At 36.4% G+C, this 13,844-nt stretch overlaps 1 protein-coding gene across 8 annotated transcripts in view; it reads left to right on the plus strand.

Moving 5' to 3' along the window:
• LOC149130225 (uncharacterized) overlaps positions 1–11,284 on the plus strand; it is a 38,590-nt gene extending 27,306 nt beyond the window's left edge. For 6 of the 8 annotated variants that reach the window (XM_089346338.1, XM_089346341.1, XM_089346337.1 and 3 more), the window contains one exon: positions 591–4,511. In XM_089346338.1, the coding sequence (XP_089202464.1) occupies positions 609–1,412 (804 nt within the window). In that variant the 5' untranslated portion in view covers positions 591–608 and the 3' untranslated portion in view covers positions 1,413–4,511. Of the gene's footprint in view, positions 1–590; positions 4,512–10,152; positions 10,246–10,982 lie in introns of those variants that run through there. The other 2 variants (XR_016239219.1, XR_016239220.1) reach the window with 1 other exon arrangement.
• Positions 11,285–13,844: the final 2,560 nt, after the last annotated feature.

Consider the following 13,844-nt stretch of genomic DNA (forward strand, 5'->3'; position numbering starts at 1 on the left):
TTCTCATTGTGTTTAACGTTTTTTTTTTTTTTATGTCCTGTACCCATTTTTTAAATTCAGAATATGGTCAGCTGCTTGTATATGTTGTGTTGAATGGATTTAAGAGCGGAAGCGGGTGTCAAGAATCCTATTGAGTTGAATGGCAAATTCCTTTTCTATGAAGAATGTAATCAGCTATATATTGTGTTAAATGGATTTTAAGAATGGTCAACAATTTCATAGAAAGGGTTTGGAAGGAACTATTTTTCGTCTGCTTTGTGGTATGTGTGTACGTGCATGTGTTGTTTTGAAGAGGGGGTTATTTTTTTGTTGAATTGAATAGTAAAATTCTTTGAGTGTGTGTGAACTATAGACTCTTATTTATGGTTTAATGATGGAGGTTTCCATACTAAGTTGTGGTTTGTGTTTGTTAATGAATTTTTTTTTCCTTATTCTCTGTAATTCACATATACGTACCCACACAACTATACATGTTCACATCCGTACACTCATATATATATCCATGTATTTCTTTACTCCAACTAATCGCTTTCTCCTACTAATCGTTCTCTCCTACTAATCGCTCTATCTCTTTCTTTCTCTCCCAACAGATCCTAATCCGTGACATCATGGACCTAAAACTTGACAACAGCACTCTGAACTTCCACTGGTCAGAGAAAGAGGTGTACTGGGCAAGCTTCAGCCACAAATCAAAGCTGGAGACAGACGAGCATCTTTTCTACAAGGGCTTCCTCAACGGCAAGGGCGCGCGCCAAGGTGAGCGTTGCCTGGTGCGCGTGAAGAAGGACGCATGTGGCGAACAAAGTTATTGGAGGAGTTATTTCGACATCCTTAGTCTTGAGCAACAGATCACCGACCTCTTTAACAAGTCTGTGCTCAACGATGACTACCTGGTGGTCATCCGGCCCCACCTTGCTCAGATCGACAGCGTATCGAGTCTGAACCGAATGTGCGCACGCAACGGGCCGAAAGAATTTGGCCAAGAGGAATTTGTGGTTGTCGAGGAATTTCAGTCGGAAGACGGAGGCGGTGCAGGCTGGCAGCGGTTCTCCGACATGGTCGGCACCTGCTCCGGCAGCGGTGGCGCCGGCGCCGGCATCGACAACAACAATCCCGCAGCTCCCAGCAGCCGCCTTCTCTCCATTCTCGACGCCCTTTCCCACTTCAGTTTCGTCGTGATGCACGGCGAGATGATCCTCTGCGACTTCCGTGGGGAGGTGCGCGACCGAACCTGCTGCCTCTCCTGTCCGACTGTCCACTCCCGCAAACATGAATTCAGGGAGTGGGGTGACGAAGGGGTCTGTGGCATTAAGACATTCATGGCCAAACACAAATGCAATAAATTCTGCCTCAAGTTTGCCTGTAATTCCGACAACTTGCTCCTGTCTGATCCAATTGAAAAACTTCCTTAATTTTCTCGTTCTTTGGGTTTCTTTTTATTTTAATTTCCTATTTTAAAAAAAACAGTTTGTTATTTTTCTTAATTCTATTTTTATTTTCATTATAAATGCTTTTTTTTTTTTTTATTTCCAAACTTTTTTTTTGCATTTTAACGAACAAATATGCGTTTAAAAAATTTTTTAAAAAGTTTATTTACTTTCGAAATGTTAGTCAGCGTGTGTGCGAATAGACATGAATGTGCGTGTGTTAATAGGTGTTTTTGTGTGTATGTATTTATGTATGAATGCTTGAATGTGAGTGTATGTGTATATAGATAGATGTATGTGTGGATGCATGTATGCTAGTGCATGTGTCTGTATGTATTTATATATGGATGCTTGTGTGCTTGAGCATGTGGGTGTATATACAGATGTGGTGTGTGTGAATCTATTTGTTTACATGCTTCTGTGCGTGTATGTGTGCGTGTATGTGTGCGTGTATGTAAGTATTCATGTGTGAAGGTGTGTGCTTACGCATGTGCGTATGGGCTTATGTTTCAGTGTATGTATGCAGCATTTGTTACCTTTACACCTCTAACACAAGTTGCTAGAAATGGCAGCCAAATCTCAATTCAATTGCACCTTACTGTCTTGTCTTGGATAATGTAGTTATAACCACATTCCTTATGTCTTGAACAACAGCAAGACAGGATGGTCATGGCTGGGATGTCTTTAATCACAGGTATGCTGGGGCTGAACAGCAGCCACATCAGCAACACCATAAGTCAACATAGAAGTCTTTATGTTGCTCAGCCTGCTAGAAATAGCAACCAGGTGTCCCTTAAATCAAACTGTACTGTCTTAAAAAGGGAAGGATAATCTAGCAATAGATAACACTGATTAAAAGACATGATGGTCATGGCTGGGATGTCTTTGATCATTGGTCTGCTGGACTGAGACCAGAGAGAGAGTGAGTATCTATGTGGTTGCAAAGCATGCTAAAAATAGCAGCCAAATCTTCCTGCAATCACACCCAAGTGTCTCAGCTTGCTTACCAACCACATGGTTCCGGGTTCAGTCCCACTGCGTGGCACTTTGGGCAAGTGTCTTCTACTATAGCCTCGGGCCGACCAAAGCCTTGTGAGTGGATTTGGTAGACGGAAACTGAAAGAAGCCCGTCGTATATATGTATATATATATATATATATGTATGTGTGTTTGTGTGTCTGTGTTTGTCCCCCCACCATCGCTTGACAACCGATGCTGGTGTGTTTACGTCCCCCGTAACTTAGTGGTTTGGCAAAAAGAGACCGATAGAATAAGCACTAGGCTTACAAAGAATAAGTCCTGGGGTCGATTTGCTCGACTAAAGGCGGTGCTCCAGCATGGCCGCAGTCAAACGACTGAAACAAGTAAAAGAGTAGATAATGTAGTCCTACACCTTTAAAAGTTGGGCTGGTCACATCTGGAGTGCTATTAATGTTATGTCAGCTGGATGAAGATTGACCTGGACTTAAAACAATAACCTCGTCATCGTCATCACCTGGTTGAACTTGCTTCGGCATTTTTAACTCCGTCTCGGTCCTGCATTAGTTGAAGGGGATCTTCAGCGAGGCATCTGGTGAGTTGATTGGACGACCTGCTCCAGTATGGCCATGCTTTGGCATCCATAGCAGTCGGAAACCAGCAGGAGATCTCCAAGCAGCTTCTTTCTTGGTGGGATGAAGTTTGCCAAGATATGAAAGGCGACGAGCTGGCAGAAACGTTAGCGCGCCGGGCGAAATGCTTAGCGGTATTTCGTCTGCTGTTACGTTCTGAGTTCAAATTCCGCCGAGGTCGACTTTGCCTTTCATCCTTTCGGGGTCGATAAATTAAGTACCAGTTATGCTCTGGGGTCGATGTAATCGACTTAATCCCTTTGTCTGTCCTTGTTTGTCCCCTCTATGTTTAGCCCCTTGTGGGAAATAAAGAAATAAGATATGTTCAACCCTTCATCACTCAGATTATTCTATCAAATGTAATTTTTAGTTCTTCACATTGTTTTCAATCAATCAAGTATTATTATTATTATTATTATTATTATTATTATTATCTTGTAGCTTCGAGATTTCGATGATGCGTTTGTTTCATTTTAGGATAACATTACAGGGTACTTGTGAGAGGCCTGGTCTGGTTAGTTTGAACATGAAACAGGTAGAATATTTGGTCCCCAGATATATATATATATATAAACACGACAGGCTTCTTTTAGTTTCCGTCTACCAAGTCCACTCACAAGGCTTTGGTCAGCCTGAGGCTATAAAAGACACTTGCCCAAGGTGCCACGCAGTGGGTCTGAACCCAGAACCATGTGGTTGGTAAGCAAGCTACTTACCACACTTGCACACACACACACGTATATATGGCTTAGTGGTTAGGGTGTTACGATTGCGTTCTTGAGCAAAGCACTTCATTTCACATTACTCTGCGATCATTTTGACATGTTGCACCTGTACAGGTAATGTCGATGTGACGAAGGGAGTGAGCTTGTGGTCGAACCCTCATACATCGTCCAACGACAGCGGGAGTCCATCATATATATATATAAAATCATCGTCATCTTACCAAGAAGCAATTATGCAATCTCTACCTGGTCATGCTAGAAATAGCAGCACCTTTTTTTCTTGTTAATATCCAAGCAAATCAAATTTACTTTCATCTCCTCCACAAATGTGTCTTCATTATTTTTTCTCCAAGAGGTGTAAAAATTAAAACTTGCATATACATCTTTTCTTTTTATTCTTTCCATTTTTGTCCATTTTGTGTTGTATTGAACGAAATCTTCAATGCCTTGACTGAGTTTTTTTACCATTTGGTTGTTATTATTATTATTATTATCATTATTGGATTATTATTATTATTATTATTATTATTATTATTATTATTATTATGTATTAATGTGACTTCATTTGTAAAGCAGAAACAGCAATTTTTGGGGCTGTTTTTGAGATCTTCATTGTTTTTGCATTTTTAAATTTGTGTGAAAATAAAAAAAAACTTTTTTCATGAGTAAGCAAAATGTAAAAAAATATGCCTATATTTTTAAAATTGAACTTTTTTTTTTTAAATAAAATTAATTGTAACAAAAACGCCCCTCATTCTTCAAAATAATTAAATTGCTAATTACTAATGAGCTGTTTATTAATGTCAATGTTTGTTGTTTTTATGTATGATGTTTTTTTTTTTTTATATATATCTTAAACTATAAGTGTATATAAAGTTATATGTGTGTGTGTATATATATTTTTAATATCATCTGGGCAATAACCTCATAACATGCGTTTCAAAGCTCCTCTATGGTTGCCATATAGCAAGATTTCTTTCACTGGAATCTAGATGTGTGATTGTTAGTATATACAGAATTTATATGAAAATTAATGAAACAAGTTCTGTAGAAGCCACTCACCTGATGATGTGGTAGTCCTCTGCTGCTGCTTCTGGATCAATAAGTTATGTAATAAGAAAGCTCAGAAACTAACAAGTGTTACCATGGTACAGAAACAATTGTTGTGGCTTGTGATTAAAGCCTGTTCATTCTATTTGTTTCCTATCTATGAATGCAGTCTGTAAGAAGGCAGGTCTGGCGAAGTGCCACTCTAGTATTTTAAACTGTAAATTTTCTCCTTTGAATTTTTGCACGAACTGGTATTGAAACCAGAGGTGGTACAGTACAGAGACAATTGTTAGTCTTCTCATCTGGATTACACACACACACACACACACACACACACACACACACACACACTGTAAAGTGGTTGGTGTTAGGAAGGATATTCAGCCATAGAAACCAAGCCAAGTCTGACTGGTGCAACTCTCAGTGGTCAAACTGTCCAGCCCATGCCAGAATGGAAAGCAGCTGTTCCAGGATGATATACATACATGCATATATATATATATATATATATATATATATATATATATATATATATATATATATATGTATATATATATATATATGTATATATATATATATATATATATATATATATATATATATATATATATATTGTAGCCATCCGGTTGCACCAGTCCTCAGTCAAATCGTCCAACCCATGCTAGCATGGAAAGCGGACGTTAAACGATGATGATGATGATGATATATACACCCTGTTGTATCTGGGGAGAGTCATTTTCTTTTTGTGCCTTATAATTTAACACACTCACTGGTAAAATTTCCACTTATTCCTTATTTTCGTTGCGTCTTGACTATTGAAAAGGTTGCATAAGAAATAAGTGGAAGTTTTACTGGTGAGTGTGTTAAATTATAAGGCACAAAAAGAAAATGACTCTCTCCAGACACAACAGAATATGCTTCAACACACAAACTCACATAAAGAATCTTGCAAACCAAATCCCAAAACGAAATATATATATCAACAACACTATAAGTCAACATAGAAGCCTGGGTTTAAAATAGGGTCCAAGCACACACGCAAATGTACACAAGTCAGCCAATGAGTGTGTGAGAGAGAGTTTCTATATAATCTCCTCACCGCTTTACTCCTACAACAACCTAGGTATACCCAGCCAAATGCATTGTTTTAGACAAACAATAGAAAACAAGTCAAATTTATTGCTCAATGAGAAAAACAATTCCCTGCATTTTATGTTCATATTCATCTATGTATATATATATATATATATATATACGCACAGTGGGGGAAAATAAATATTCATACATGTCAAAATTCTTTATTTATTTAATTTCTAATGAACATAAATAGGATATACCAATACTATATTTGCATAAACTAAGAATATGCAAAAGAAACTAAGAAATTATAGTAACTAATGAATTTATATACAAATATAAATATTTAGGGGTGAAAGAAGTATTCGTACAGAACATAAATAACTGATAATTCTGATTTAATACTTCGTAGCATAACCATTATTCAGTTCCACTTCAACCAATCTCTTCTTGTAGTTCTTAATCAATGACTCGCATGTTTCTTTAGGAATTTTTTCCCATTCTTCTTGATAAATTTTCTCCAAATCTGGAATGCACGTTAGGGCTCTTGAATGAATTTTAAGTTTCAAATAACGCCACAAATTTTCAACTATATTTCTTCATAACTTGCAGAAATTGATATTTTTTAATGAAACTTTCTATAAAGACACTTCAGATTTGTAGAAAATTGGATGAACATCATCATCATCATCATCATTTAACGTCCGCCTTCCATGCTAGCATGGGTTGGACGATTTGACTGAGGACTGGTGAACCAGATGGCTACACCAGGCTCCATTATCAACAATCATTCATTTTTCTGAAAGTTAACGAGTAAACCAATGTGAGCGGGGCACACTTGTGTAGGTATACCTATTATAAATATTCTTTTCTGCTCCAAGCACAAGGCTCGAAATTTTGGGGGAGCGGCGGGGCTATCGATTAGATCGATTCCAGTACGCAACTGCTACTTAATTTATCAACCCCGAAAAGATGAAAGGCAAAGTCGACGTCGACGGAATTTCAACCCAGAACGTAAAGACAGACAAATGCCGATTTTAAATATTAACACTAATATGTGTGAGTGTGGTACTTCATTCACTGCGGTCCTTTTACTTCCGACTTACTTCTCTGTAACCATTTTACTTCTGGAATACCGCTCACGACTTATTCTTTGTAAGCCTAGTACTTATTCTATCGGTTACTTTTGCTGAAACGCTAAGTTACGCTGACGTAAACACACCAGCATCGGTTGTCAAGTGATGTTGGGGGGACAAACACAAACACTAGCATGGGAGCCAGACAACTGCTCTGGCAATGAACACGCTCGGACAGTGCTGTTAGTGCTCCACTGGCGCAGGTGCCAGTCATCGAGGATGGTTCAATTACGATTCCGATTTCACTTGCCCCAACAAGTCATCGCAAGCAGAGTTTAGTGTCCAATGAAGGAGAGGTTGGCATGGATGCCAGTCGTCGGATTCTGTTCGATTTCAGATTCATTTGCCAAAAATATTCCCATCCACCATACTGCATTCCATGATGTAACTCTGGCTCAGGTAGTTACATGTTATTTAACCCTTAGATGGGTACCTGAAAGGGTCAAAGTAGATCTGAGAACAATAGTGGCTAAGAAGTGCTTCCCTACTCCTTAAAACCTTGGAATGCCTGAACCAGGGCCCATATACTAGGTGCAGTTTTAAGTCATGCATAACTCTCTCTTTTTACTCTTATTTGTTTGTCATTTGACTGTGGCCATGCTGGAGCACCGCCTTTATAGTCGAGCAAATTGACCCCAGAGCTTATTCTTTGTAAGCCTAGTACTTATTCTATCGGTTCTTTTGCCAAACCGCTAAGTTACGGGGACGTAAACACACCAGCATCGGTTGTCAAGCAATGCTGGGGGGGGGGGGGACAGACACAGACACACATACATATATCATCATCATCATCTTAAGTTGTACTGTGTGCGTGTGTGTTACCAAATTTCATAGGTTTCCCTTAATTACAAAAAATTGAAATAACTTTAAATATCTTAATTATTCATGTTAATATCGTTGCTGCTTCGGTGGCCTCATAGTTAGAGGTGTTTAGAAGTAGTAACATGGCACAGAGGTGGAGGTTTCAAATCTGTGCCAGGTATTATAGGGGGTCTTATTGAACATTTTCATTTTTTTCCCTAGAGATTAAAAAAAAGTGAAGAATTTTCGTAAGACACCTTAGGACAGGCCCTGGGTGATATTGAACCCTGCCCAGGATGCTATTAGTGTCTACATATGGCTTTACCCACAAGACCACCAAGACACCAAGAAAAATGTAATTAAAAAATGACATAAGATCAATATAAAGGGTTGCCAATTTACATTAATAAAAAAAATAATAATAATTTCAAACTGGGCGGGAATTGAAACCTAGACCACCATGTAACAGACAAAGTGACTTTTACCAACAATTTTAATCTAAATTTTCCTTGACACTAAAAAACTTGTTTTTAAAAATCATTTTTAAAAATTTTGACTTCAAAAAACTATTGGGGATTTGAGGCTTATTTCTAGCACAATTTATGAACCTTGTAACATTTTCGTTTTTAGTGTCAAGGGAGACCACTCTCATTACTCAGTGTTAAAATTTAGATTCAAAAAATTTTCAAACGGTAAACCATTGTTTAAAAAACATTTTCTTTTACTTCTGGTCTTGTATGTACGTATGTCTATACATGCATACATATATATATAATATATAAATACACACACATATGTAAATTATATATATATATGTAAAGGACAAGATAAGGCATATTTGCCTTTTAAATTCTCCAGAAAACTCGCTAATACACATCAGTACCCATCCCTAGACATCAGAAATAAATAAAAATATCTCGGCGAAATGAAAGAGGCTCAGAGAAAATTGGCGGTGCACCAGCATGGCCGCAGCTCTAAGCTGAAACTATAAACAAACAAACATCATATGAATATATCTGATATAGGTTATTTTATTTCTTTATGAAATTTTCAGCAAATACGCTTCAGATCTCGAATACATTGGAAATTGTCATGAAGAGCATTTTCCGAAGTTGTGGAGAGAAATTTCGGTAAAATTCACCACACAGCCACTCCTGCGAGGAAAGGACTCGGAAAATTCACATCGTCAGACCTTGGACTTTAAACTCCAGTGTTTAACCCAAGCAAAAACAAAATTAAGAGTAGTTGTTGGGCTAGTGGATAGGGATACGATAGCCTGGCCCCACTTTAAACTGATTGGACTGGTGGTAAAGGTGAGTGTAGATGAGCTGGTTGAGGGGGAAATTCTGAAGTATCCTGTCTGGGGTTCAATCCTGGTCAGGATGGGGGAAGAAGGTAAGTCTTTTTTAAAAATATTTTTTTATAAATGAAAAAAAATAAATAAATACACTCTTACCTTCTTCGCAGGTTCAAACCCAGGACAGGACACTTCAGAATGTCACCCTCACCTGGCTCATCTGCACTCACCTTAACACCAGTCCACAGGGCCCTCCCGATAATTGCTGTCAAAAATGAGATACTTAAATCTATAATTTCGTCCAATCAATAATTTAAATTATTGATTGGACGAAATTATTATTTTAACCAGACTATGTGAAGGTAATCCTCATAATTTGAAGCCAGTTTCTTAAGTGTCAATTCATGAAACTATCATACCTTGAGTCACTCTGTAATTTCAGCTGATTGATAATAAAATTGTGAGTGGATTTGGAAGACGGAAACTGAAAGAAGCCCGTCGTATATATGTATGTATGTATATATATATATATATATATATGTATATATATATATATGTGTGTGTGTGTGTGTTTGTCCCTCCCCTCCAACATCGCTTGACAACCGATGCTGGTGTGTTTATGTCCCCCGTAACTTAGCGTTTCGGCATAAGTAACTGATAGAATAAGTACTAGGCTTACAAAGAATAAGTCATGAGCGGTATTCCAGAAGTAAAATGGTTACAGAGAAGTAAGTCGGAAGTAAAAGGGCCGCAGTGAATAAGTACTAGCAAAAGTGACCGATAGAATAAGTACTAGGCTTAGAAAGGATAAGTCCCGGGGCCGATTTGCTCGACTAAAGGCGGTGCTCCAGCATGGCCGCAGTCAAATGACTGAAACAAGTCAAAGAGTATATATATATATATATATATATACAAAGGCCGTGCTTCACCACGTATATTTATTTGTACACACAATTTATACATCTACCTATCTATCTATCTACCATTCTGTCTGTCTATCTACCTATCTATCCATCTTTATTTATTTAGGTTTTGTATATGTTATGCAGTATTACTACCAAAACGGTTGTCTGTACCGACTGCGTACACTTGGTAAAAGACATGGCATGGACATCAGAGTAGGTAAGTTGATACATGTTATATACATGTGTTCATATATGTGTGTGTATATATATATATATATATATATATATATATATATATATATATATATGTGTCGAACCAACCGATAAAGATGAATAAATAAGAAGAATGTATGGTAAATGGTTAGAATTAAACCTTGGGAGAGGCATTATGCCGGTAATAAACACACGCACTGGTTCAGTGAAAAATTTTCGTAAAACCTCTTCGCGCAGGGGTGTCCGGTACTATATATATTTGAGCAAAGGTGACTGCAATGTTAGGACCTGCTATGTACAAGCATGGATGCACGCTGGCAAAATGCCATTGTGATTTTGTGGTACGGAGCAAAGCAAGCCTTCCTGTCCACTCAAACATGTAGTAAATGATCCATAGGTACTTGAGCTGAACCCGGAACCATGTAGTTGGTAAGCAAGCTACTTACCACATGTATTAGTTACCTTTTTTTTTTTCACCAGCAAATGCCCTTATCCACAGGAGCATCCAAACAGGTCACTAATTTGAAAGTTCAGAGATATGTAAAACCTATTTCTGTGACTGATTATTGATCATCAGGCTATGATAAGTTTAAATATCTCATTTTTTAACTCGCGGGTTCGAATCTCAGACTGGGCAATGTGTGTGTTTATGAGCGAAACACCTAAGCTCTGGCAGAAGGTAATGGTGAACTTCTGCTGACTCTTTCACAACTTTTTCTTACTCTTTCCTCCTACATCTAGCAGCTCACCTGTGATGGACGAACGTCCCATCCAGGTGGGGAACCCAAATGCCAATGAAACCAGGAAACCGGCCATTATGAACCAGACATGGCTCGAGAAGGAACAAACAGCAACAACAACAGTCTTACCAATAAAGAAAATATTTAAATATCCAGGATGTTATTGGTGTCCACATATGCCATTACCCACAAGACCACCGAGACACCAACAGCAATATATTAAAAAATGACATATTTAAACCTATCTTAGGTTTAGAAAAAGTATTATTGCAGAAATTAAAGATTAGAAAATAACAAAATTAATCTTGTTTGTTAATATTTTATTTCCTTATTGTTATTATTATTATTGAGAGAACAGCGCATGTCATCAGTGACACTGGGGTACATCTAGCAGATCACCTGTGATGAACCAACATCTTATCCAGGTGGAATGAAACCAGGAAACCAGCCATTATGAACCAGACATGGCTTCAGAAGGAACAAACAGCAACAACAACAGTCTTACCAATAAAGAAAATATTTAAATATCTAAATTTTAACATTATTTTTGACTGTAAAAGTCACTTTGTCTGTTAAATGGTGGTTTAGGTTTCAATTCCTGCCCAGTTTAAAATTATTTTTTTTTTTTATTAACTTAAGTTGTATTATGTGTGTGTGTGTGTGTGTGTGTGTGTGTGTATTACCAAATTTCATAGGTTTCCCTTAATTACAAAAAATTGAAATAACTTTAAATATCTTAATTTTCACATTAATATCTTTGCTCCTTCGGTGGCTTCATAGGTAGACGTGTTTAAAAGTAGAAACATGGCACAGAGGTGGGGGTTTCAAATCTGTGCCAGGTATTATAGGGCGTCTTATTTAACATATTCATTTTTTTCCTTAGAAATAAAAAAAAAAGTGAAAAATTTTCGTAAGACACCTTATTGATATTGAACCCTGCCCAGGATGCTTTTGGTGTCTACATATGCCTTTACCCACCGAGACACCAACAGCAATGTAATTAAAAAATGACACATTTAAACCTATCTTGGCTGAAGATCAGGTTGCCAATTTACATTAATAAAAAAAAAAAAAAAAATAATTTCAAACTGGGTAGGAATTGAAACCTAGACCATCATGTAACAGACAAAGTGACTTTTACCAACAATTTTAATCTAAAGTTTCCTTGACACTAAAAAACTTGTTTTTAAAAATCATTTAAAAAAATTTTGACTTCAAAAAACTATTGGTGATTTCAGGCTTATTTCTAGCACAATTTATGAACTTTCTAACATTTTCGTTATTGGTGTGAAATACCTTTCAATTTTTAGCAATTATTTTGCCACATTAGAAACATCGATTACCACCGAAAGTAAATTCTCAGGTACTGCCGTTTTGTATAAGATTTGATGTCGCTTAAGAGTCAAAATTCTGCAAGGATTTGATGACACTTATTAGCCAAAATCCCAAAATTTTGACATCAAAAAACTATTGGTGATGTCAGGCTTATTTCTAGCACAGTTTATGAACTTTGTGTCTCTGTGTCTCTCTGTATATAGATATATATATATATATGAATAAATGTATGATATATAAATACACACACACACACACACGCAAACACACACAAACACACACACATACATATGTAAAATATATATATATAAATATTATATATAAGTATATATATATATAATATATATATATATATATAAGGTTGAGGAGGGTATTTTTGGATGCTGCCAAGCCTAATATATATATATATATATATATATATATATATATATATTTATATACAGAGAGACACAGAGAGAGAGAGAGAGAGAGTGGGAAAGAGAGAAAGAGAAACAATGATACTAGTCTTATTAGCCAAAATCCAAAACTTTTGACTTCAAAAGACTCTTGGTGATTTAAGGCTTATTTCTAGCACAATTTATGAACTTTGTGTCTCTGGGTCTCTCTGTATATAATGATATATATATATATAAATACACACATACACGCGAACACATTTATAGTTTAATAACACACCGTTTCTTTGGGATGTTAAATTTCTTCCTGACTTTTGCCAGAATATTTTTGACAAGGGTTGTTTATTTAGATCTAGTTTAAATTTATGGTTTAATAAAAACTCAACTCGATTTTGGTGAAAAATAATGTTTTTCCTTAGATTATATCGAAAATGTGGTGTAAAACATTTTCTCTGCCTTTTAAATATATTCAAAGGTAGCCAGTACTCGACGCGCTTGTTTAGTATGCTAGAAATAGCAGTTATCAGGCGTAAAAAAAAAACAGCCACTACTCTGATCTCCTTATACGCAACCAATGGAGAAAAAAGTCTTTTGCAGTAATACTAGGAGCAGAGATTAGTTGGTGATTTCAGGCTTATTTCTAGCACAACTTATGAACTTTGTGTCTCTGGGTCTCTCTGTATATAATGATACATATATATATATAAATACACACACACACACGCAAACACACACACGTATATTAATATTTTTGGGGACTGTCACATTTTGAGTTTTTATTAGACTATAAATTTAAACTAGATCTAAATAAACAACCCCTGTTAAAAATATTCTGGCAAGAGTCGGCAAGAAATTTAACATCCCAAAGAAACTTAATTTCGGTAGAAAGTGTGTTTTTTTAATTTAAAAAAAAAATTAAATGTCAAAATCTGATGTGGAAAAGTCGGTCCAATTGGTTCAAGGCCACCCCTATCTTTATATATACATATATATATATATTTTTTGGGACTGTCACATTAAGTTGACTATATGCAACTACTTTATATATATAAAGATACAAATTAATTATCAATTATCAATATAGACCGTCTTTAAAAAAGATTTTCGCTGCTCTTTCTAGCAAATTAAAACAA

Source organism: Octopus bimaculoides, chromosome 30, assembly GCF_046866305.1.
Source record: "Octopus bimaculoides isolate indiv1 chromosome 30, ASM4686630v1, whole genome shotgun sequence".
Taxonomy (NCBI): domain Eukaryota; kingdom Metazoa; phylum Mollusca; class Cephalopoda; order Octopoda; family Octopodidae; genus Octopus; species Octopus bimaculoides.